The 26,945-nt window shown below is 43.7% G+C and overlaps 1 protein-coding gene across 1 annotated transcript in view; it reads left to right on the top strand.

The window, feature by feature from the left end:
• Nucleotides 1-17,075, top strand: part of LOC137423765 (uncharacterized) — a 36,524-nt gene extending 19,449 nt beyond the window's left edge. The window contains exons 3-7 of the mRNA XM_068111248.2: nucleotides 11,738-11,876; nucleotides 14,295-14,402; nucleotides 14,882-15,025; nucleotides 15,459-15,701; nucleotides 15,794-17,075. Of these exons, the coding sequence (XP_067967349.1) occupies nucleotides 11,738-11,876; nucleotides 14,295-14,402; nucleotides 14,882-15,025; nucleotides 15,459-15,701; nucleotides 15,794-16,192 (1,033 nt within the window). The 3' untranslated portion in view covers nucleotides 16,193-17,075. The remainder of the gene's footprint in view (nucleotides 1-11,737; nucleotides 11,877-14,294; nucleotides 14,403-14,881; nucleotides 15,026-15,458; nucleotides 15,702-15,793) is intronic.
• The last annotated feature ends 9,870 nt before the right edge of the window (nucleotides 17,076-26,945 follow it).

Below are 26,945 nucleotides of genomic sequence, written 5' to 3'. Positions count from 1 at the left end.
ATGTGACAAAGCCGAATGCCTCAACTCTGTGTTTGCCTCAAAATCCTTAGTCCCAAACCCATCTCTCTCTGTTCCCACCTTTCCCAGTCGAACCCAACTGCTCCTGGACTCTGTATCCTTCTCTCCTGACAAGGTGGAGGAGTTTTTGTCAAACCTCGACTCTGATTCTGCAACTGGACCAGACGGCATCAGCCCACGGGTCCTAAAATCCTGCTCTGCCGCTCTATCTCACCCTCTCTCTGTTCCCTTCACCCTCTCTTTTGCTCAAGGTCATCTGCCAGCATCCTGGAAATCAGCAAACATTACCGCTTTACACAAAAAGGTGCAAAAACAGATCCTTGCAACTATAGATCAATCAGCCTGCTCCCAATTATCAGCAAAGTCATGGAATCCATCATTGCTTCGGATATGAAATCTTTCCTCTTCTCCAATGGCTTGATCTCTGATCATCAATTTGGTTTCAGACCAGGTCACTCTACTCTGGACATGCTGCTTCTGCTGTCTCAACAATGGATGGAGGTCCTCAATGCCAAACAGGAAATCAGAGCTGTCTCCCTTGACATATCACGTGCCTTCGATACGGTCTGGCACCCAGCTCTGCTCACCAAACTCTCCTCCTATGGTATCCATGGAAATCTCCATGCATGGCTTGCGGACTTCCTCTCTGGTCGTAGTCAACGTGTGGCCCTGAATGGATTTCTCTCATCTCCCAATTCCTGTTCAGGCTGGAGTTCCCCAAGGCAGTGTGCTGGGCCCTGTGCTTTTTCGGGTCTTTATCAATGATCTCTCCGACTCTCTGGAAAATCCTCTCTATCTCTTTGCTGATGACTCCACTCTCTGCCGCTCCATTCCTCTTCCCTCAGATCGGCAGTCTGCAGCCTCCTCACTCTCTGAAGACCTGGACAAAATCACAGACTGGTCAAACAAGTGGAACATGTCTTTCAATCCTGACAAATCTCACACTCTTACTATGTCTCTCCGAAAAGATCGACTGCACAACTCTCCCATCTACTTTCTCAACAATCCTCTCCAAGAAGTTCTGTCGCTCAAGCTTTTGGGTCTCACTATCTGCCATGATCTTTCTTGGGAAAACCACATTTCCAAGCTGGCCTCCAAAGCCAGTCGCCAACTGGGCATCCTCCGTCGTGCGAAGTCCTTCCTAGGCACACCTGAGCTCCTTACCACATACAAGGCTTTCATCCGCAGCTCAATGGAATACTGTTCTCCCCTATGGGCTGGTGCTCCTGCCTCACACCTGGCTCGGCTTCACGCTGTTGAATCCAAAGCTTTCAGAATCATTGGAATCTCCCGCGATTAAGCTATCTCTGAGGGCCTTTCACTCACTCACCGCAGGCAGGTAGGTGGTCTTTCTGTCTTCTACCGACTCCTCTCCGTGCTATGTCTCTCTTCTTCACTATGTAGACTCTATGTCTCTCTGTGCTCTGTCCCCCAAATATTCCTACAGGTCGCACAAGATCTGCCAGCCACCCTCTGATGGTTAAACTGCCGAAATCTCGGCTCTCTGCTCACCTTCACTCTTTCATTCCTCTTTTCTCCCGCCTCTGGAACAAACTCCCACACTCACTTCAATCACACTCCTCCCTCCAGGTCTTTAAAACAGCTGTTCACCACCATCTCTTATCTTCCCCCATCCAAACCCTTGATCTTTTCTACCCCCACTAATTCACCCCAGATCCACCTTGTTTGAAATTCCAACTTCTTTCCTGGAAGTCCTGGCAGTGTCCATATGTTTTATACCTCTCCCACCCCCCCCCCCCCTTCCCATGCCTCCCCCCCAAAGCCCTCTCCCTCCCACAGTTCTCTCGATGTCTCCATGTCTCTCGGTCCCTGCTCTCAAATGTTGTGTTTGTGTCCTTCCCCCTTTCTCCCCATCTTGTCTACCGCTCCCGATGTTATTTGTTTTATGTGTCTGTTTGTCTTTCTGTGTGATTAATGTTCGCTCTTTCAAGAGCCTCGATCTTGTATACAAAAAAAAAAAAAAAAATCGTTAGAGAGGATCTTGGAGGAACCTGTCTTATTTAAACCTCAGACATTTCGTTTGGTTTGCTCTTTGTTGTTGAAGTGTGCGGCATCATCCTGCCTAGATCAAAAGAGCTCTCTGAGGCCTTCAGAAAGAAGGTTATAGATGCCTACGAGTCTGGGAAGGGATTTAAAAAGATCTCCAAACAATTTGAAATCAATCATTCGACTGTCCGGAAGGTCATGTACAAGTGGAGAAGATTCGAAACAACTGCCAACTTGTTCAGGCCAGGCCGTCCCAGCAAGTTCAGCCCGAGAGCAGACTGTAAGATACTGAAAGAAGTCTCTAAGAACCCCAGAATGTCATCACAGGACCTACAGGTAGCTCTTGCCACTGTTGATGTCAAAGTGCATGAGACTACCATTAGAAAGAGGCTGCACAAATTTGATCTACATGGGAGGTGTGCCAGGAGGAAACCTTTGCTGTCTAGAAAGAACATCAGGGCAAGACTAAAGTTTGCCAATGAACACCGAGGCAAAGACCAGCACTTCTGGAACAATGTGCTCTGTACAGATGAGTCAAAGGTAGAGCTATTTGGCCACAGTACCAGAAGACATGTTTGGCAAAAACCAAAGACAGCGTTTGACCACAAGAACCTGATACCAACTGTAAAGCATGGTGGTGGAAATATTATGGTTTGGGGCAGCTTTGCTGCATCAGGGCCTGGGCAGCTCACCATCAGAGAATCCACTATGAATTCGTCATTGTACCAGAGGGTGCTTGAGGATAATGTGAGGCCATCTGTCGTAAAGGTGGAGCTCAACCGAAGGTGGACCTTGCAACATGACAATGGCCCTAAACATACCAGTAAATCCACCAAGGAATGGCTGAAAAGAAAGAAATGGAGGGTTCTGGAATGGCCAAGTCAAAGCCCGGATCTAAATCCCATCGAGATGTTGTGGGGGGATTTGAAACGGGCTGTGCATGCAAGAAACCCCTCAAACATCCCACAGCTGAAAGAATTCTGCATGGAGGAGTGGGCAAAAATTTCTCCCAGTCGATGTCAGAGACTGACAGACAGTTATAAGAAACGCCGACTTGAGGTTGTTTCTGCCAAAGGGGGCAATATCACCTATTAGAGCCAAGGGTGTACTTACTTTTTCCTCATGCGAAATTTGCATTGATGTTTATTTAAATTATACAATGGACTACAAAATGTAAATGTTTCATGATATTTGTTATATTATATCACCTTTATCTCTCAATATTGTTGAAATGAAGATCAAATAACTGTATGTTGAAATATGTTGAAAAAGTCAATACTTTACATGGGGGGTGTACTTACTTTTTCACGTGACTGTGTGTGTGTATATATATATATATATATATATATATATATATATATATATATATATATATATATATATATATAATTATATATAGATATAGATAGATACATAGGTTAAAAAGGTAATCATACGTGTTTGTGATTTATAATATGTTTAGTTCCGGTTGGGGTGCACCACGAAATGCCACAATAAACTCTTTATTCACCTTATCATGGACTTAGTCCAAGGTGGAAACACCCTTGTAGGAGGGGGGCAAATTAAGTTGGTACAACCTCTGTAGTGTGACCCTGAGTCCGCCTGTCAGGTTTGGTTAAGATTGGATAAGTTACGACCATCGTAGTCAGACAGACACCAAGTTGTGTATTTTAGTACTACATAAGAACCATTGACCAGATATCACTTTCTAGCTTCTCCATGAGCTTCGACTCTGTTTCCAAAAATAATAATTTTTTTAAAAGAATATGCACCTCAGTGTTCAAATAACAGATAAACATATTTATCATATTATATTTATATTGTATATTCATGTATTATAGATTCATTTATGTTTATATTCATATATTTTTTATTTTTATGTTTACATATTTATCTGTTATGTCAGCACTGACGTGCAAGTTGCCTTTATATATATATATGCCCAACTTTGTGGGTGTACAAAAATGTTTGTAATAAAATAGCTCAAGGTGAAAAAAGGGGCATCACAAAACTATGAAAGAGCTTTTCCCGGTGGTGGTTTTGATACGTGTTGGACATTGAAAAGCAATGGAGTTAGTGGCCTCATGGTGGTTACGTTTTACCTGTGGGCCGGTGGCAACACTGCCTGGCCCACATCCCAATATGCACCTAATAGCGGTCTGTGGTGGCATCGAAACGGACATCAAAGCCAACCTGTGGTACCGTAAACCCTTGTCCAGATTCTGAAATACCTACACCTGTCTGCTACATGACATATATGGATGAGAGAATTTATTGGAATAGAAACACCTGTTCCCTACTTGAGGAGGGGGTGCGAACATGTAATCCTTCAAGTTGGTGGTGGCCATCCCCAACTGAGTGGAATATTCCCATGCATACCTCGAGTACAACCGGTGTGTTCCCCGGTTTAGAATAGGTACACCGTATCCTTGCGTGTCGTAAGAGGCGACTAAAGGGGTTGGCGTCAGGAAGGGCATCCGGCCATAAAAACATTGCCTCAAAAAGAGAACCATGACAATTACGACTACATATGGGCAGGGTACAGCCCGAAGTACCCCGTGGGGGACCCCACTCCCTCTCGTCAAAACTCAAGGTGGGGAACCCGATCGAAGCAAGGGTGGAAATCATTCCATTTATGACGACGAAACGTCTGATGCCCGACGTGGAGATCGGTTTCTGAGGTTTGGGACTTGGAATGTAGGGACAATGACAGGGAGATCAGGAGAAGTGGTGGAAGTATTGGTCAGAAGAAGAGTCAACATATGTTGTGTGCAGGAGACGAGATGGAAGGGAAGTGGTGTGAGAATGGTGAAGGGTAGGCAGGGACAGAAATACAAGTTTGTGTGGCAAGGGTGCCCAGAGGGCGTGAATGGTGTTGGTGTCCTGTTTTCTGAGGAGTTTGTAGACAGTGTGGTGAGTGTGACTAGAGTGAGTGAAAGGTTGATGGTGAAAATGATGATTGGAAAGCTCTTGGTGAACATCATCTCGGGATATGCTCCGCAGGTTGGTCGGAGCGATGAAGAGAAGGACAAGTTCTGGTGTGCGATAGAGAAGCTGATGGAAAACGTGAAAGATGAGGAAGTTGTTGTGGTAGGAGGAGACCTAAATGGACATGTGGGAAGGAGTATGGACGGTTTTGAGGGAGTTCATGGGGGTTACGGATATGGTGTGAGAAATGGAGAAGGTGGAAGGATTTTGGAGTTTGCTGATGGAGCTTATTTGTTGATTTGTAATACTCAGTTCCAGAAAGAGGATAATAAGCTTGTTACATACACGTCAGGTGGGTAGACGACAACCGTTGACTACCTGCTGGTGCGTAGGCGAGATAGGGGGCACCTCCGGGACACAAAGGTGATCCCGGGGGAGGACGCTGTTTCACAACACCACTTGGTTGTCTGCGACATAAGGGTGAAAGGTGCGAGGAGAGCTCAGCGGGTGAAGTACCAACCGAGAATGAAGGTGTGGAGGTTGAAAGAGGTGACAGTGAGGGAGGCATTAAAACAGAGGCTGAGTAGGGTAGAGGATGATGTGGTTGAGCTTGAAAGTGGTTGGATGTCAATGAAAGATAGTCTGTTGGGAGCTGTTGGTGAGGTATGTGGATGGACAAAAAGACCACCGAGGCACTCGGAAACATGGTGGTGGGATGATGAAGTTGGAAAGAAGATTGACGAGAAGAAGAAGAAGTTCAAGGAGTGGCAGAAGGCAAAGGGTACGGGGGCAGAAAAGGCAGAGCATGAAAGTTATAAGGCAGCCAAGAAGGCTGCAAAGAAAGAGGTAGCAAAGGCACAGGAGGCATGTAGGAAAATGTTCGGAGAACGCTTGGATTTGGAAGAGGGTCAGAGAGGGGTATTCAGGATTGCAAAGCAGATAGCGAAAGAGAGGTGTGATGTGATGGGGGTGAGTTGCTTGAAGGATGAAGTGGAACAAATCGTTGTGGACCCAGATGGAATTAAAGGAAGATGGAAAAGATATATGGAAATGCTGTTGAATGCAGAGAATGAATGGGATGGCAACATAGAGAGTAACCCAGTTTTAGGACCGGCAGAGAAGATAACCGAGAAGGAAGTTGAGGAAGCGATAAAAGCAATGAAGAGTAGAAAAGCGGGAGGGCCGACGGGAGTTGTGGGAGATATGTTGAAGGCAGCAGGAAGTTGGGGTGTGAAGAGAATGACAGAGATCTGCAATCTGGTGGTGAAAGAAGGCCACATTCCAGTTGATTGGGAACTGAGTACCCTCGTTCCTCTATACAAGGGGAAAGGTGACCCTCTGGACTGTGGCTCGTATCGAGCGATAAAGTTATTGGAGCATGGAATGAAGGTATTGGATAGGGTGTTGGAGAGGAGGATAAGGAAGAAAGTGAAGATTGACAATATGCAGTTTGGATTTATGCCAGGAAGAGGAACGACAGACGTGCTTTTTATTGTGAGGCAGTTGCAGGAGAAGTATATGGAGAAGAGGGAGAAGTTGTTTCTTGGGTTTGTTGATCTGGAGAAAGCATTCGATAGGGTTCCACATGAAGTAGTGACATGGGCATTGAGGAAGTTAGGAGTGGAGGAATGGTTGATCAGAGTAGTGATGTGATCTGATCAGATCTGATCAGTGATCTGATCAGAGAGATCAGAGTTGATCAGAGTAGTGATGGCAATGTACAAAAGAGCGCACACAGCTGTAAGGACGAAGGACGGGAACAGTGGTGAGTTTGAGGTGAAGGTGGGAGTGCATCAAGGGTCGGTACTAAGTCCACTACTATTTGTAGCTGTGATGGAGGTGCTGGCTCAGAACGTAAAGGAGGGTTTACCGTGGGAGTTGTTTTATGCAGATGATCTGGTGTTGATTGCAGAAAGTATGGATGGACTGAAGGAGAAGATGAACAAGTGGAAGGAATGTATGGAGACAAAAGGTCTGAAGGTGAGTATCGGAAAAACGAAGGTGATGGCAAGCGGTAAAGCATGTGGTGAGGTGGAAAGAACTGGGAAGTGGCTGTGTGCTATGTGCAGGAAGGGTGTCAGAGTGAATTCCATTCAATGTACATTGTGCGCTGAGTGGGTTCATCAAAAATGTAGTGGTTTGAGAGGGTCATTAACCAGTGTGGCAGCTACATTCAAGTGTAAGGTGTGCACAGAGGGAGCTGCAGATGGAGGAAATGTTGAGTTGGATCATGGAGATGGCGTGAAGCTGGAAGGTGTGAAAACATTTTGCTACCTCGGAGACATGCTGAATGGAGAAGTGGATCAGACTCGACAACGGTTGCTCGAGTGAGATGTGCATGGAAGAAGTTTCGGGAACTGAGTGGCGTGCTGACGAGGAGGGCAGTGTAGTTGAAGCTGAAGGGAAAGGTGTATGCTGCATGTGTGAGAAGTGTTATCATCTATGGGAGTGAGACATGGGTAATGAACGTAGAGCAGCAACGAAGGCTGGAAAGGGTGGAAATGCGAATGGTTCGGTGGATGTGTGGAGTATCGTTGAGAAAGAGGAAGACAAATGATGAATTGCGAAAGATGATGGGAATAGAGCCTGTGATGGATGCTGTGAAGAGAAACAGGTTGAGATGGTTTGGTCATGTGTTGAGGAAGGATGAAAGTGACTGGTTGAGAAGAGTGATGGAAATGAATGTAGAAGGAAGTAGAGGACGGGGAAGACCGAGAAAGACTTGGCTAAAGATGGTCGAAGAAGAAATGCGGGCAAGGGGGTTAACAAGGGGAGATGCAGAAAATAAGGCAAAATGGAGAACATTGTCATGGGGTTGCAGGGAAAATGGCCTTAAAATGCCTGTTGTTGTTGTTGTTGTTGTATACCTCGAGTACAACCACCAAGTTTCAATGCATTTCATCCCACAAACAAACAAATAGACACGTAAGTTTCAACACATCCCCATCTCCTCCTGACATCTCCTGACATTAATGATGACAATAACTTTCATGATACTATAACATGGTCAATTGGCGTCTTTCAGAATGATTCGCACAACTTCTGGGATTTCATTTTATATTTTAGGGCTAACATCTTTTTTAGGGAAATAACGATAGTTATTTCTTAGCATTTGTTTAGATTAGCGTAACCGTACCCTTTGTGCAATAGATATGCGTTGCGTATATGCCGATAGACATTTGTTTTTTCTCTGACTGTTTTTTCCTCCCCTCTTCAAACCTCTGGCTTTCCTTTATTAATATTATTTTCCTCCATTTACATGTCGTTACAAAGCACACATGAGAGCTTTGCAGCTCAAGCCATGAGAATGTGCAAGTGTGGCGAATCTGCATTGAGGTAGCCAGCAATTAGCTCCGCCATAGGAGTTCAATGCCAGGTCAAACCAGCATTGAGGAAGTCGGCAATTGCCTCACTAAGGGAGGAGCTTGCTTATGTGGTCTGGCACGAGACCAGGTCGGCGGTTATCTCACGTTCGGTAGTCAGTTGGCGATGCAGCTGACACAAAGAGGTGGTTGACCATTACAGCTGCTCTGAGGGAGAGAGAGAGAAAGAGGTGAAAGCCGAGAGTGAGAATTCCCCCGAGACGAGAGGCAGCTGTTTGGAGGAATGGCAGGATGGAGGAGAATGCTGAATCTCTGAATGTGTGGAGTTGAGTGTGCCAGAGGGGTGAACATGCAATTTCCAGAGTTGAGCAAAGAGGGCTTTCAGGGAGTGAAAATCACTGAGTTTGATGAGTTTTTATGCCGGTTGCACCAGAGAGCTCATTATAACTCTGCACTGGATGCCTGCACAGCTTGCCTCAGGGTTTGCAATTGACTTCTCAGCCTTGTTATTTGTATTCCATATACTGTGTTCTTGGTGAGTGCATGAACAGGCCCCAAGATGAGAGCCGTTAAGAAATTTGTGATGTTTGGTTTGTTTGAGAGTGGTAAGGGTTAAAACGGGTTTATTTACTGATTCATTTATATGTGTTTATTGCATACTGGTTATTATTGCTTCATGTAATACTTCTCGCATTTAATTATTAAGTAAATGTACCTGCTCTGAGGTTTAGATTAGGCTCGTTGTGGTGATCTCATTTGGTGATTTCAGTATCGTTAGACGAACTGGCTCAATCGGGCTCAGAGCGCTCGTGATCTATGGTTGCTCGGCCAGATTAGGAATGTCGTGAGCGCTATTGGCGCATCGCTTGGTTAATTACACGGTCCCAGTGAGTTTTGTAACGTGACAAACAGGAACGCGAACTTGCTCTGGGCTGTGGACTTAGCTGGGAGTTGCAGTCGTTTTGACACAACCCACGGAACTCGAACCGGGTAACTGGAACGGGCCGCTGCTGTTACAATTGGTGTCATGAGTGGGATGTGAACCCTGACCCTCCTTACCCCCTGCCCTGGGGTGTGAGGAATCCCACATCAGCTAATTTGCAGAGGCACACGTTCGACAATTGTTTATTGTCGCCATACATGCCTTGATCCTCCTCCCGGGAGATAGTTTAGCTTATGGATTAGTGAGCTCCAGGAGGGATAGATGATTTCAGAGGGGTTTAGATGGGCAGCAGCTGGTAGAGAGTAAAGGGATTATCAGCACATGGTCCACCAGCTACCCCCTTCTTGTGAAACTCACAAAATCCAGAATCAATGCTCACTTCCACTCATTTGTTCGATTTTTTTTCCTTGCCGATGGAACCAACTTCCACATTCTCTTTCTCTAAAGCTCTTCAATCTCATTCTTCCCTCCAAGGCTTTATGACAGCTGTTCACCATCATCTCTGATCATCCCCCATCCAAAACCATATTTTCTACTTCCATTAACCTTCCCTAAACCAACCTCCTTCCAAGTTTCCAGTTTTTCCTTCCTGAGACTTTCCTTCTGTATCCGTCTAATCCACCCCCTGCGTCCTTCCCTACCCCTCATTCTTCTTCACCTCCCTTATTTGTCCAAGTCTTCCTCTATTTTGTCCATCCACCCTGCTGTTGTTGTTTTCCCTCTAAATTTCTACTGTTCCCTTTGTTCTGGTGCATCCTGATGCATTCAATGTTCTAGCCCTTCCACGAGTATGGACTTTATATATTTACCTCTGCCACCGAAAGTGGATGGAGGTTATGTTTTCATCCCTGTCTGTCTGTCTGTATTTTTGTTTGTGAACAAGATATCTCAAAAAGTTGTGGACGGATTCGGACGATATTTGGCAGAGAGGTAGCGTATGTGACAAGGACAAAATGATTAGATTTTGGTGAAGATCCGGATTCGGATCCAGCTAGTTGAATTTTTTAAGTGATTCTTCACCATCGGGATTTTCATAGGGCCAAAAACGATACATAGCAGGATATCTCAAAAGGTTGTGGACGGATTTGGACGGAACTTGGTGAAGATGTTGTGTGTGTGACAAGAACGATTCGATTCGATTTTGGTGAAGATCTGAATATGGATTCGGATATGAGAATTATTTAATTTTTTAAGTGATTCTTCACCATTGAGTGATCGGGCCAAAAACTATACATAGCAGGATATCTCAAAAAGTTATGGACGGATTTGGACGAAACTTGGTGGACAGGTTGTGTTTGTGACAAGGATGAATCGATTCAATTTTGGTGAAGATCCAGATCCGGATCATCAAATTTTTTAAGTGATCATTGCGAGATATGGTCAAAGTTCACCAATTTGGAGATCGGACCAAAAACGATATATGGGAGGATATCTCAACAAGTTATGGACGGATTTGGACTAAACTTGGTGGACATGTTGCGCGTCTGACAAGGATGAATCGATTCAATTTTGGTGAATATCCGGATGCGGATCGTCAAATTTTTTAAGTGATCATTTAGAGATAGGGTCATAGTTCACCAATTTGGAGATAGGGCCAAAAACGATACATAGCAGGATATCTCAAAAAGTTATGGACGGATGATTTTGATTAAATGCGATTCTGTATTGTGATTTTCTGGTCTACTCTGGGATACAAAACGTAAACTGCTCACCTGGCGGAGGTATGCTCTCTACTGAGTGCCATTGTAGTTTTTTAAATGTGTCCACAAGAGTCTGTTCATCGTAGTCCCTGCCAGTCCTTCACGTAATAAATCGGGTTAGCGCCCAACGTCATCCACATTGATAGTCATTTCAAGTTCGGAGTGCCACAACATTCGGAAAACACTTTTAGGAAAGTGTTCTGGCATCTTTGTGATTAATGTACACATGGTTTGCACTTCCAGAAATGCAATTTTGATGTTTCAGAGTATTCCTATATGCCGAATGGCGACTTCTGCTGCATTGATAAAGTAAGTTTGATGGAGGGCCTAAAGACCCGTTTCTTTCTCCATTGACTTGCGTGTGTCAACACGAGTTGGAGGAGACTTAGTCCTGCAGGGAACTAAACTAGCTCGGTTTATGGCTTTACGTCAGTTAGTCCAATGTACACGAACGGTGGTGCTGTGTCGTAATACACCTCATGCAAACAGAATTATTCACCGCCATCTTACCTTTGTAACCGCCATCTTGTTTGAAAGCTCGGTCAGCTTTTTGTTTCTAGGTGGATGAGACTTGTATGAAATATCAGGTCCGCAAATTGAATATCATCATGATTGTCGTGCATTACCATCACTATTTGTTCAATGACCAGGAAATGAAGTTGTGGTTGAGTCACAATTCTTCCCAACAGACTCATCAGCAAAGTAAATGGTTTGTGCGATGCCAGAAATGCTTCCCAACTGTGAGAAATGACTCTTGTAGAAATACACATCAGGAATTGACACAGGTACAGATATAAAGGTGTTGGTCGGTGTTGCAGGCGGCTAGACCACAAGAATGTGGTGAAACTCCTGGGCGAGCCTTTGAGAGCTGGGGGACATTGGATCCTCCCGTTGGAGCTCATCGATGGAAGTGACCTTGAGGCGGTACTTTTTCAGCCACACACAACGAGTCTGCAGGTGAGGGCTTCTTTTTTCTCTCTACGGGATCGAGGCTCATGGAAGAGCAAGGTTAAATTGACGGTGGGGCAGCAGGACAACAATTGGGCACAACCAGAAAGAGGATAAACGACTATGAAAGGAAGAGAGGAAGAGAATGGGAGGAAACACTGAAACCAGCGAGAGGGTTGAGTTAGGAGGGGTTAATGGGGGGTAATAAAGATCATGGGTCAGGATGGGGATGCACTGCTTGCTTGAAGTCCTAGAGGGAAGAACGGCTCTGGGAGGTGGTTCCACGGATGGGAGAAGCGAGGAATAAAAGTGGTTTGGAATATAAAGAGTCATTGCAATTTTTGTTCCAATATCCATTACGTCTTTCCCTTTCATATATCTATTTAGTCCCGTTTGAACTCAGCAGCATTCATTTTCATGATTCATTACCCTCATGCATCGAATGTATGATAGCATTCCAGAAATGGCCGACAAGCGTTACGGTGACATAAGCTTCGGAGTGTTCCACTGACTCCATCCTTGTTTGCTTTGGTTTGTTACCGATAAATGACGAATTTGTATTGGCAATTACAACACAAGTATTTGGCTCTTGGCGATTCAGGCGCATCAAAGGATTATTCGATCTTGTTCTCGTTCACTAAATAAAGGATTTTTTGTCAAATTAACCTTGTGGGGTAGATCGCAAACTCACAATAGTCGCGCTCGCCTCTGATAGGTCTAGTACTTGCTTCAACAAGGGTGTCCCGAAGTTATTGTGTGTGTGTGTGTGTGTGTGTGTGTGTGTGTGTGTGTGTGTGTGTGTGTGTGTGTGTGTGTGTGTGTGTGTGTGTGTGTGTGTAACGTGTAACATCTGGGCCATTTGCCACCAAACTTGACACATAGACCAAATTGGACCGCCTGTTGAACATGGGCTATTTGTTTTTTGATGACCCCGGCGAATGATGATATTGCTAAATTAAATTCTAATTATATTGTGCCAGTTTGTGGGTGTGGCCTCGACGTCAGCCGTTACAGCCCCCTCTCGGCGTCGTGTTTGACTTCTTTCTCCCTCGCTTTTTCCCATCGATCTCGAGTTGGTGAATGCAGTCGGTGAATGACTTAATTGTGTTATTGTCTTTTTCCGAGGCTTGAAACGTGCTTTGGCAGCAAATATATTGGTTTCGGTCCTCTATGACCAGATCCTGGTGGAGTGATACAGTGCATCATCCCTGGGGTGTTTGTGTTCGAGTGGAAAGGCTCCATGGCTGGGGTTTGAGCCCAACTTACCATCCCCCCTGGGATTGTGGAGTGTTCAATGGTTGTGGAGTGTTCCGGTCCAACCGTGCCTTGCTCCCTGCCTCTCTGGCCTGGCCGCTGCCCCCACCCCCACTCCGACGATTCTCCTGTCTCCCTGACCTGCCGGTCCTTCTACCCCCACCTAGGTAGTTCTCCTGCCCACAGCCCTCCTGCCCTATGGCCCCTCCCCCAAACCCTTGGATAATCGTATCAGCACTATTTAATAATTTCCTATCCTAATTGGCTTCTGATAAAATGAGCTATTTTGGAACCAACTCCATATTTTTCAAATTGCACTGGGCCATAGGCCGACACCAGAGCCGTGAAACCTGGGGCCTGTATGTACTGTCGCCTTCACAAGGCCCTCGACGCCTAATGGCTCCAACCTTTTAATATGTGATGATTCTTTTAACAGTCACTTAGGTTATTTTGCAATGAACGGAAAACTTATAGGAAGGGTATGGAGATTGAGAATACACAACCTGGAGATTGAGAATATGACACTTCCAAAGATGTCTTCGGCTTAACAAAATGGCGGACCTATATTTTTTTCAGGTTACAATTGTGGGTGGTGTCAGGCCAGCTGTCCAACCAATGGGTGAAGAGCAGATATACATGCATACATACATACATACAACACTTGTTCCATTATAAATATATAATTACCAATTCACAGTCATTTGTAAATGGTTAACGTTAACAGAGATGTCATTAGATTTTTTTTGAATACCGATATATATATTAACTTTCATATACGACCTCCAGCGGCCAGGGTGGTTGATGGAAATGTCATCATTGCCTTCCGAAACGTCATCACACGGTATTTTTTGTGGTCGTGAAGCGGCGAAGTGTCTTCGTCTACTAAAAGCCTTCAGATTTGTGTGAAGAACCATTTTGTTAAAAGCATTTCCTCTTGTGTTGCCCTTTTTCACCAAAAACACTTTGTACAATATAAATGACTTTCTCTTCACTGAAATATTATAACATGAGTTCACTTAGAAGGTAACTTATATGCAGGAGTAGGCCATTAGGCCTAACCTTCTCTAACCATGTGCTTGTCCCTGTTAATGCTGATCAGGTTGATCACTCGCGGTGGAAATTGAAAAGTGTATTAACTTTGACTTTATTTATGTCTGTCCAACATGTGTACAGCTTTCCCGTGAGGATGAATCGAGGGTCATTAGACACATGTGCCGAGGATTGGCTTACCTCCATGGACAAAATGTTGTTCATCAAGACTTAAAACCAGACAACATAATGGTAAAACACACAGCTCTCTCCTTACAGACCCTCCACACCATAGTCCATCCATAACTTAGTGAGCTGTCATTATGTTTTCCATTTTCATTGATTAGCTACAACCTCTATATTCACATTGCAATCACCCCTCATATCTTCAACTGATAACATACGCTCACTACATGAAATAATTCATAGTCCGTACTCATGTTTCTCATGTCCAAATTTGTTCTGAAGTACTTCCGCCATGGTGATCTTGACATTCTTCAATCATCTCCATCACGCAAAACAATCTTAGCTGAGTGTCCCAAGAAAAAAGTTTAACTGAAATTATTTTCAAAGCAGAACTAGAGGAAAACATAGATAGGGACATGTTGCAAATTCTAGAGGTGATAAGAACGAAAAACCCAAAAGATTTTGAGATGATAAAACATGAACAGACACAGAGGGTTTAGAAAGTATCGAACATTTAATATACCGATTGCTTTTTCCTCTCTCAGGTTGAGTCAAGGACCAGGAGAGCAGTTATTGTGGACTTGTCTCTGTCCAAACTTGTTCGCTACTCATCTGCCGGAGAGCGACACAGCGAGGGAGCCACAGGTGGAAACCAGGCTTACTGTGCTCCAGAAATACTTAATAATCAGGTAGGTCACATCACTAGCCCTGTTTATGTGCTCCACCGAGTGCCGTTCTAGTTGAACATTTATTACCAACACAAACATGGCTAAAATAATTGACCTCCGACCCAGCTATGAACTGTCATCCTGGTGTCTTTTTGGGAGATTCCATCCTGGTGTCAAATTCCAAATTCCTGCCCTAACTTGTGCTGCCCGGCATGACCCTTGCCCAAGAAACTGCTTCAGCAGAACCAATGTTCTGTAACAGAGTATGGTACATCGGACCGGATGTAACCTGGTTGGAACTACAACATACAGTTTTTTGATTGCTGCATGTTTAGGAGTGAATGTGTGAGTTGAAGTTTCACAAACGATATACAACGTCTTGCTTCATGTCTAAGCCTGACTGTCTCTTTCCTGTATCCCTCCTGCATACCATCCTGACCCATCTCCTGCGAAGCATTGCTCCAAGAAGTCGGATACATGGGCTCTTGGTAAAATGGCCGCCGAGGTTCGCCTTCACAGACGATTAATGCTTACGGGCTGTGTGGGATTGGATGCACTGCGTTTCGCCCTCCTGTCTGACCCATACTCGGACCTTCTGCTGTCCATGTTGGATGCATCCCGAGACAGACGACCGGACATGGAGGACGTTGCAAGAGAAACGGCTCGCATAGCGAGTCTCATCAAAAAGCAGTCGAAGGTACGCAGAGTTATAAATCTACCGAGATTCTGATACGACGATCGCTCGGCAGTCGTCACTAAATATCTTGTCACGATTTCTTCCGTCTCCAGATGCAGAAAGATACAGGGGCCTCGGCGGTGTTGGGTGGAATTCCAGTTGGAGAGAAGAAGCAAGCGCTAGCCTCGCCCGTCGGCCGACCACCGGCCCACAGGCCACCCGAGGCGTGGGGCCATTTGTTTAGGCATTTACAGGCTCAGAGAATGCATCATTCGCCCAACCATCACCACCACCATCACAAGCAACAGCATCTTCCACAAAAGCAGCAGCAGCAACAACAGCCACAGCAGCAAAATGGTCGCCCGGTCGATGCTCAACTCAAAGCCGCGGCTCCTCGTTTCAACCTCCTCTGTTTCCTGCAAGCCTTGAGAGCGCACAACCAGGTGGCCGGTCGCGGTCCTGCCCCGGCTGCTCTGCGTTGGCCGGGTCGTGAAAGAGCAGTCGTCCTGTGACGCACTTTCTGAACCTGCTCCTGCTTTTCTCCATTTTTCACAAGGCTCTGTTTGTGCTTTCATGTTCTTCCAGCTACCTCGTAATCTTTCAGCTCATCTGACCGACTGTTGGTCCTCCTTTTAATCTGTCATCTCCTCCACGTATGTTTCTCGCCTTGCACAGTTCAACAAGCTCTCTTATTAGTTCCCCCAAACCCATAGTTTGACTATCATCGCTAGTGACAGTTTCACTGTGACGTCATTCCACATCCAGTACGTCGGTCGGCCGCCATTACGGAGGAGAAAGGCCAGAGGCACAACTTAAATCGTCAAGCGCAAATCGTTTGAAGCGGGTTTAGAAGTCATTGTCGCGCATTTAACAACAATACACCAAATTATCATTTTTGTACATTCTTTTGTTTGTTTTGCGGCTCCTCAAAAATGGCGGCTCCTCCAAAATGGCCGCCTCCCAGCGAATGACCCGGATGTAGTGACGTCATTGAAAACTATCAATTGACCAATTTGAATGAATCTTCCATATCTCGAACCTTTTCCCAATTTTCCCCACTTCATCTTCAACTCCTTCCATAACTTGTTGAAAGGAGAATGACAATGAGAGACCCATAGGCACAGGCCAAACAGTATGCTGTATTTTTAGACAAAGACATCGAGACGGACGTAGCATAAAACATGACGGATCAATTTAATCAAATATATTATGCATGTATAAAGGCGGATACATAGACAGGCAAAGAGAGACAAGCACATAAATCCAACTTTTGTACATAGACATAAAGAGAGAGGGAGGGAGAGATAAATATCCTTTGCAGAGTATAACATTTTAAGAGAACAATTGTGTCCGATGCTCTAGTTGAATATAATACAATAAAGTATATGTCACGTTTGTCTCATACTGTATCTGCATTCACAAATTGTTCATCGTTTGATTGGTCTGGAAGGAAGTGAGTGGGGGTAAAAGTACAGCATTCAATCCTGATGACGTACACTCCAAATGAATGACATCATGCTCCTATCAGGTCGCTGTGGTACTTTAAACCAGCCACAACTTAGTGGAATGGTTTATAACGGTCATGTTACCATTTGCAACGAATGCTGGTAGACAGGACGCCCGGCTTAACGTCCGTCCGAAGGACGGCACACGCATTGATGCCTCGTCCTGCCTCCGAAGAAACATTCCTTTTTACAGTCCAGTGGGAATGGAACTCAGGATAGACGGCCCAAAGGTAAGTGCCTACCTCTGGACCATCCTGTCAGACCTCCATGGAATTCGCTATGGATTTTATTTTTTACCTGTTGTATGTTTGACACGATAATGGGGAGATATATAACCAATTCAGTCACCCAATATGCAAATGCTTAAATTTTCAGGTCATTCGGATGAAAATCTACGATTATATGTGACACTGACCTTTGACCTTTTGACCAAATTATTAATTTGCCTTATTAATAACCTCATAATAAAGCTTTGTTGAAAATTTAATGACAAAACTCAAATGGTAAATTGAAATTTCAGGTCAATTGGATGAATAGTGATGATTTTAGGTGACCCTGACCTTTGACCTTTTATCAAAATCATTAATTTCTCTTCTCATATTCTCATAATAAAGCTCTGGTGAAAATATTGTTGACAAAACTTAAATGATTAAAAAAAAAAAAAGTTACGGACTGGAAAAACAAACACACAGAAGTGATTGCAAAACCCCGTCGCCTGGTGCTTGAGGGATGAGCAAATCAATAAACGATGAACAAAACTAGAAGGACACTCGGTAGAGCGCAAACCTCCACCAGTCTGAACAATTTATGTTTTGTATCCCACCGATAGGTCGGATCTGGATTCGGACTCGAACCAAAATCGAATCGGCTTGGTCTTGTCACACACCCAACCTGCCCACCAAGTTTCATCCGAATCGGTCTACAACTTTTTGAAATATCCTGCTATATATCGTTTGTGGACTTAACTCTCAATGGTGAAGAATCACTTTAAAAAAAAAAAAAATTCATTGTACACCGCTCCTTTCGTCTGCCATCTCCAGGCGCTGCATGACGTCATTGCCGGGCACCAAAGGGGGCTCGGCAATGACGTGCGCTGAAAGGGAGTACTCAGCTTTCACTCCGGTTTCTTTCTTGTTTTCTTGTTTATTTTGTCCGGGCGATATCTCAGCCATCCTTTGAGCAAGGAAGCTGAAATTTTGGCACAATAGTGAGAAAGTGATTTGGCTATAAAGGATATTTTTGATTTATTGATTAATCGATTAATTATTTACTGATTAATCAATTCTTTCATTTTTTCGATTAATGGCCTAGTTAATTAATTTTCAAAAAGTTACAGCTTCGGATGAAGCGAAGCACTAGTGGTTTACGTATGCTATTAGCCAATTGATTAAGAAAATATTGTATGATAATTATTCGTTGATTCTAATTATGCAATTAATCAATTATTGCACACCTCTCCCACCCAATACTGTCTCGATGAGCTGCACTGCGGTATTGCCGTGTGCCGAAGGTGCCCCGGCAATGACGCGCTGGAGGATATTTTTTTATTTGGCATGGGGGCGGTGTACTTTGAATGTATCTGTACTTGTTTGTTTGTCTGGGCGATATCTCAGCCATCCTTTGAGCTAGGAAGCTGAAATTTCGGCACAGTAGTGAGCAAGTCCTTTTTTGTTTTTAAATTAATCAATTAATCGATTAGTTACTTAATTATTATCGATTTCATCAGTACTTATTTATTTTCTTTCTCTTCTGGGCAATATCTCAGGCACCTTTTGAGCGAGGAAGCTGATATTTGGACATGACAATGACCAAGTGATTTGGCTATAAATGATATTTTTGATTTATCGATTAATAAATCAACTTTTTTGAAATACCAACTTCTGTCCTGGAAGTCCTTGGTGTCCCTGTGTTTTATACTTCTCCCACCCCCCCCCCTCCCCACCCCCCTCTTCCCACACCTCCTCCCCCCAAGCCCTCTCCCTCCCACACATCTCCCTGCTCTCAAATGTTATGTTTGTGTGCTTCCCCTTCTCTCCCCATCTTGTCTTCCGCTCCCTCTTTTTATATATTTTGTTTGTCTGGTTGATTTGTTTGTGAAATAAATGTTCGCTCTTTCACGAGCCTCGATTCAGTATACAAAAAAAAACAATTTATCGATTACATATTTATTGATTAATCAATTAATTATTTAGTTTTTTCGATGAATGACTTATTGTACACCTCTCCCTCCCAATACCGTCTCTATGAGCTTGAGGATGTTATTTCTTTATTTGGCATGGAGGCGCGGTGTACTTTGAATGTATCTGTACTTGTTCTCGTATTCGGTTGAAAATCTTTCAGATGCTCAGTTTAACGGGATGGCACATACATTGATGAATCACCCTGCCTGTGATACACCAAGATGACAGTTTATAGCTGGGTCGGGATTCAAACCCAGGCTAGACTGCTTAGAGCGAGTATGCATACCCCTCGGACATCTTGCTTGTCCTGTTGCTTTAATCCTCCAATTTATTTTGCCTTCTAATTCCTGGGATGTCCCCACAGAGTGGCGAGCTACCATATTACCATGGAAGCCAAGTAGTTTAAGCACTTGACATTGATTTTTTAAAACATGTATATTTTTATGCCTCCGCCGACGAAGTCGCTGGAGCCATTATGTTTTCAGGTTGTCTGTCCAGCTGTTCGTCCGTCCGTAAGTGATATATTTTTCTTACCGCAATAACTTGAGAATGGCTGAAGGGGTCTTAGTCAAACTTGGAGCAGGTATGTATAATGATGTAAAGATTAAATGATTAGAGTTTAGGGTCAAGAGGTCAAAGGTCAGAGGTCATGCCAGGAAAAAATGTGATAACATGTGAACAGCTGAAGGGATTTAAATTAAAACATGGTACAGGTATGTATAATGATGTAAACATGGACTGATTACATTTTGGGGTCAAGTGGTCAAAGGTCAGACATCATGTGAGGTAAAAATGTGATAATTTGAGAGCAGCTGAATGGATTCAAATCAAATTTGGTGCAAGTATTAAAATGAAGTCATAATGTGGGCGTAGGCATATCGGGCGACGTCGTCACGACAAGGAGTATCGTTCTAGTTTATAGGTATATTAATGTAGCTGGGTTAATATACAGTAATGAAAACAGATTGCACAAAAAGGACGGAAATTCAAAGATGTTTAGCAGGCGAGGCATTGCACGACGCACGCTACCGCAAATCCAAATGCAGGCACATGGGGGACGAGTTTGAATAATAATTATAAGAAACAAGATTGTTTCTCCATAATGTTTTCCGAATTTGAATAAATAGTTTCTCGTGAGTTTGAAGAAGATCTGGGCTTTTTGTTGCCAAAAATGCCGGGGGCAATAAAAATATGTTTTTATGCCTCCACCTCCAAGGCTAACCTCCACTCTAGCAGGGAAAATGGCCTTAAAATGGCCTGTTGTGTGTTGTGTGTCCTCCACCGATGAAGTCGCCGGAGGAATGTTTTTAGGTTGTCCGCCCGTCCACGATAGGTTTTCGTTACCGCTATAACTTGAGAACGGCTGAAGGGATCTAGTCAAACTTGGTGCAGATATGTATAATGAGGTAAAGATGAACTTATTCGATTTTGGGGTCATGAGGTCGAAGGTCAGAGGTCATGTTAGGTAAAAAAAATCCTGTTACCGCGATAACTTGTTGACTAGTTATGGGAATCTGACCAAATTTGTTACAATTATGTAGAATGATGTAAAGATTAACTGACTAGATTTTGGGGTCAATAGGTAAAAGGTCAAAGTGTGTAATAGGTCTATCACTTGAGAATGACTGAAGCAATCTAATTCAAACTTGGTACTATTATGTAGAATGATGTAAGGATGCACTGATTAAATTTTGGGGTCATGAGGTCGAAGGTCAGAAGTCATGTTATGTAAAAATCCTGTTACCGTGATAACTTGTTGACTAGTTATGGGACTCTGACCAAGTTTGGTACTATTATGTAGAATGATGTAAAGATTAACTGATTAGATTTTGGGGTCAATAGGTAAAAGGTCAAAGTGTGTAATAGGTCTATAACTTGAGAATGACTGAAGCGATCTAATTCAAACTTGGTACTATTATGTAGAATGATGTAAGGATGCACTGATTAAATTTTGGGGTCATGAGGTCGAAGGTCAGAAGTCATATTATGTAAAAATCCTGTTACCGTGATAACTTGTTGACTAGTTATGGGACTCTGACCAAGTTTGGTACTATTATGTAGAATGATGTAAAGATTAACTGATTAGATTTTGGGGTCAATAGGTAAAAGGTCAAAGTGTGTAATAGGTCTATAACTTGAGAATGACTGAAGCAATCTAATTCAAAGTTGGTACTATTATGTAGAATGATGTAAGGATGCACTGATTAAATTTTGGGGTCATGAGGTCGAAGGTCAGAAGTCATATTATGTAAAAATCCTGTTACCGTGATAACTTGTTGACTAGTTATGGGACTCTGACCAAGTTTGGTACTATTATGTAGAATGATGTAAAGATTAACTGATTAGATTTTGGGGTCAATAGGTAAAAGGTCAAAGTGTGTAATAGGTCTATAACTTGAGAATGACTGAAGCGATCTAGTTCAAACTTGGTACTATTATGTAGAATGATGTAAGGATGCACTGATTAAATTTAAATTTTGGGGTCAATCGGTCAAAGGTCAAAGTGTGTAATAGGTCTCTAACTTGAGAACGCCTGATGCGATCCAAGTCAAACTTGGTACAAGTATGTATAATGATGAAAAGATGAACTGATTACATTATGGGGTCATTAGATCAAACATTAGAGGTCCTGTCAAATAAAAATTCTGTTACCGTGATAACTTTTGGACCAGTGATGGGATTTTGACCAAACTTGGTAAAAATACATATATTATGATGCAAAGATGAACTGATTATATTTTGGCATCAAAGGTGAGGATCGAGGTGATTTTGTGATTTTGCTGAGGTGAGAGGTCCTGTCAGGTAAAAATGTGATACTTGATACCAGCTGAATGGATTTAAATCAAACTTGTACCAAGTATGTATAATGATGTAATAATGAGGGCGGAGGCATATTGGTCGACGTCGTGACGTCGAAGAATGTCGTTCTTGTTTTATACTGATGTTTTTGGCAATCTCATGAGAGCTGAGTTTCTCCATCATGCTTTGAAGAAGAAGAAGGGTTAAAGGTTTCTTCACGCTGTCTCTCCGGAAGAAGAATTATCATGGCGGAGTTTCTCTGTAATGCTTTTCGAGTTTGAATAAAAAGTTTCTCGTTGAGTTTGAAATCCACAGGTTGAACTGACATGCTGCAACTCCAACACGAGGTTGATGGACATTATTTTTATATGGGTAGGCCTATATTTATGTGGAAGTGACGGGTTGTATAATGACAGCAGATCGCACAAATAGGGGGAAAATGAGATAGCACAACAAAAGGGAGGCACCGGGGCGACTTCGATCGTCGATATATGTACTTTTTAAAGGAAGGAAATAAACAAAATAGACTCGATCTGAGGAGGGAGGTGCGCTGTTCCATCTACCGTGGTGTTCTGAAACAATTATGGGCCAGAAAATGCCATTTTGTATCATAGGAATATTAAACACTGCTGGCCATCTGCATCCATGTTGTGAACACGACACGAGTCCCCAGGTATCTCGAAAAGAGTGGGCCACTGTGTATGCCGGTATTGTCTGGCGATATTCCTTTCTGAGAATTTGTCAAGTTGGAGTGAACTAATTGTAAGAATTTGGTTTGTATACAAGTAGATTCATAAATCGGGTTAATTGGGGCCAAAACACCCTCCTCCTGTGTCTCATGTTTCCTCGTATAACTGAGATAACTAGATGGGCACTCGGAGGGGGGCATACCTCCTCCAGCCCCCACAACAGTTTACATTTTGTATTTTTTTTATTTTTTTTGTATACAACATCGAGGCTCATGTAAGACCTAACATCAATCACAAAAAAAAAAAAAACGGATACAAAACATACAAAAAAGGGAGCGGGAGACAAGATGGGGAGAGAGAGGGAAGCACACAAGTACAACAGCAGAGAACAGGGACATCGGGAGATTTGTGGGAGGGAGAGGGCTTGGGGGGAGGAGGGAGAGGGCTTGGGGGGGAGGAGGCATGGGAAGGCAGGGAGGTGGGAAAGTATAAAACATATGGACACTGCAAGGACTTCCAGGAAAGAAGTTGGAATTTCAAAAAAGTGGATCTGGGGTGAAATTAGCGGGGGTAGAAAAGATCAAGGTTTTGGATGGGGGAAGATAAGAGATGGTGGTGAACAGCTGTTTTAAAGACCTGGAGGGAGGAGTGGGATTGAAGAGAATGAGGGAGTTTGTTCCAGAGGCGGGAGAAAAGAGGAAAGGGAGTATCCCACCGATAGACCGGATCTGGATCCGGACCTGAACCAAAATCCATTCGGCTTGTTCTTGTCGCCTAAGCAACTAATCCACCATCCATAACTCGTCCACAACTTTATGAAATATCTTGCTATATATCATTTTTTGGCCCTCCCCTTTCTCTCAATGGTGAAGAATCACTTAAATTCTTTTAAAACTCTTGGATCTGGATCTTCATCAAAAACGTTTCTTCCTTGGTACACACCCAGCTGTCCACCAAGTTTCGTCTGAATCCGTCCATACATTTTTTGAGATTTCGTGCTCACAGACAGACAGACAGGGTGAAAATATAACCTCTGTCCACTAATGGATGAATTCTGCTGTGCCAACCGCACATTGCATTGGCAGTAACTATCCTTATAGTTGAGAAACGAACTTTGTAAAATGTGACAAAAGTGAAAACATACATACACATTTATATACAGGTATTCATACTCATCCATGACCCAAATATGGATACCTTGACCCTCGACTCCAAGACACATGAGATCACGTTTCTGAAACGTTTGTACGGTAGCCATCTTGAAAATCTACATAGCTGCTATTTGTTTATGATGGTTACAACATATTTCGATTAATTAACCCAAAAATATGGTCAAAGTTGTCGATAAGTTCAGCTACCTTGGAGGTGTCTTTTCCCAAAATGCAATGATTGATGACAAAGTAACATCAAGACTCGGTAAAGCAGGTGTATCCTTTGGAATATTGACACATCACCTTTGGCATGAACGTGGCATTCGCCTGGACACCAATATCAGTGTCTATCGTGCCGTTGTCTTATCGACACTCCTGTACGGATCCTAATTGGTCCATTTGCCAGGACATGAAACCCGGAAATTGTTGGTACTATAAGGTTTTTTGGTGGATGAGTAATGGTTAAGAGGTATATATGACAGAACCACCTCTTGCCGCTGCAGCAACTTTGGGGAATTTCCGTTATTTGAATAAATCCAAGATGGCCGCCGCCGACCTTGGTTCAAATAGAAAATCAGCAATAACTTTTGATAGAATCAAGCTAGAGCTAGGAGGATGATTTTGGAACGTACACATAGGTTTTCACACTTGTCGGATGCAATGAAAGTGTCAAAAAAGTTTTTTTTATGTTGCTGGACAACCATAATCCAAGATGGCCACTGGTTTGATGTGGCTAAATAGCTAATCGGCCATCTTTTGATAGAATCATGCTAGAAGGTTGATTTTGGTATCTACCCATAGGTTTTCCCATATGGCAGAGGCAATGGAAGGCTGAAATTATGGTTTTCATGTTGCTAGGCCCTTGCTAGTCAACTCAAATCCAAGATGGTCACAATTGACACTTGGTAGGAATCAGATTTAGAAACACGAAAACAAAATGACAACCAAAATGTTTATTACATTTTAAAATAATAACCTTGTTGGGTCCACGAACACATATTAATTACAATAAAATAATTCACAACATCTCAATAAACCATTTTAAACACACAACCTTACACTCCCACTAATATGACCCTACTGCAAAGCCACAATGAGCCGGCGAAGCCAAAGCTTCTATTGAACTTTTTCGCAATTTTTTATGCATACTTCCGTATCTGCAAGATGGCGGCCTCCATGGAGCGATTTGGTGCGTCAAAGCTTCGAAATTCTCAAAGGATCCAGCAAAATCTGGCTGTTCAACATAATACGCGTTCATTCACAACACCGGCTTCGCCGGAAATCAACTATACTTATACATCAATCATCTTTGTACATATCAGGGTACATTTGTATCTGTAACAATGCGCTAATATGTAGCACACCGCACGTCTTTCTAAAACTAGCACAGGCATGTTGGGCGGCGTTCATGCTGGTGCATTTTGGCTGACCATATAATACAGCGAAGAACTCTTGACCCGTTTTCAGCAGGTCTTCATGTGTATCCGTCTCCTCTCCGATGACAGAGTAGAGCCCTGGAAAGTCTCCTTCTTGGAGTTTGCTGAGGGCGGTGATCTTTCCCTTGTTGAAGCGATATGACACTGTGTCACACCCTGTCACCCCATTCATTCCAAGGAGCTGGAGGCTCTTATCTCCGAGAGCAGTTGCAAGTTGGTTGATGTGCAACACACTCCCGTCCCACTTCTCCATCTGCACCAAAGCAGTGATCCCCAGCTTCCAAACCCAGAATATCAGAATGATGAAAACGTCTGTATCATCACTGATTATGCGAATCACCCTTTTCCCTTCATGAACAGCCTGAAGCATGTAGCTGACCATCAACACATCTGCCTCATCATGGCTGAATGGTCCTTCCTCCTCTCCAACCATCAGAACATCCACGCCCAGTGTGTATGTGCAAAGTAGACGTGAGAGAAGTCTTTTGTTAGCCTTGCTATTAAGGATGACTTCTCGTTTAGGAAGAGGAGACGTGAGTGTGAGGTTGTAAGTACCAGCACCAGCACCACCAGCACAGCGTGACCTTTCATGATCCTTAGCCGACATATTGCCATAGCGGTCAAAGATCACTTTCGTTGGGATTCCACTGTAGGGCTGCAGTCTGGTCCTCATGCTTGTAGCTACTGTAGATACTGTACCACCACAGGGCCAGACAATGTGGTACAGTAGCTGTCCTGCATCAACAATCACTTCTTCTGGGGGACTTGGCTCGGTCGACAGGATCGCAAGTTTTTTCACAAGGTTGGCCTTATTCCCTTTGCGGAGACGACCAAAGTCATCAAAAATCGAGGGGGGTACTCCACAGAGCTCATACTCGAAGACAGATTTGAGGTTGAAATTCCGGGCCTGGCCGACTATCAGCAGCCGGCTGAACAGCGCGTCCATGTCATAGATGGTCTTCTCGCCGACTTTGACCCCCTTTTTCGTTGCTTCCATGGTCTTGACCTTTCATGTAATGGGGTTGTGGAACCCATCAGGCAGGGTTTTGGAGAAATCCCTGGACATCTTCTCACCGATAGTCACAGCATTAGCGACATTGATGCTGTCGTCTGCAACCTTCCTGTTCACGATATTGATCAGATCTGGGGAAGGATCAATAAGCGGATGTGCATGCTTCTGGAACGCCTCCATGATGAGGTTACAATCATCAATGTCAAACTTCCTCCTCAGCGTGCCCTCCTCTTTGTGTTTCTTCGTGTGAGTACATGTGGTGCCTTCATCTGTGCGGGGATCGAACATGAGCTCGAAGGCATGGGTAACACGCTGGCACAAAGGGAACGAAAGCACCCAACATGCAACCTGGTCAGCCGAGAGGGTGATGCCGACGAGACCGCCCTTTGATTTTCCATACGGGATGTAGGTCTGCTCGCCGAACTCGCAACATCAAAAACTTTTTTTGACACTTTCATTGCATCCGCCATGTGTGAAAACCTATGTGTAGGTA

The sequence above is a fragment of the Myxine glutinosa genome, chromosome 3 (assembly GCF_964187855.1).
Source record: "Myxine glutinosa chromosome 3, kmMyxGlut1.1, whole genome shotgun sequence".
Taxonomy (NCBI): Eukaryota; Metazoa; Chordata; class Myxini; order Myxiniformes; family Myxinidae; genus Myxine; species Myxine glutinosa.
This window is presented reverse-complemented; position numbering and strand designations above follow the sequence as displayed.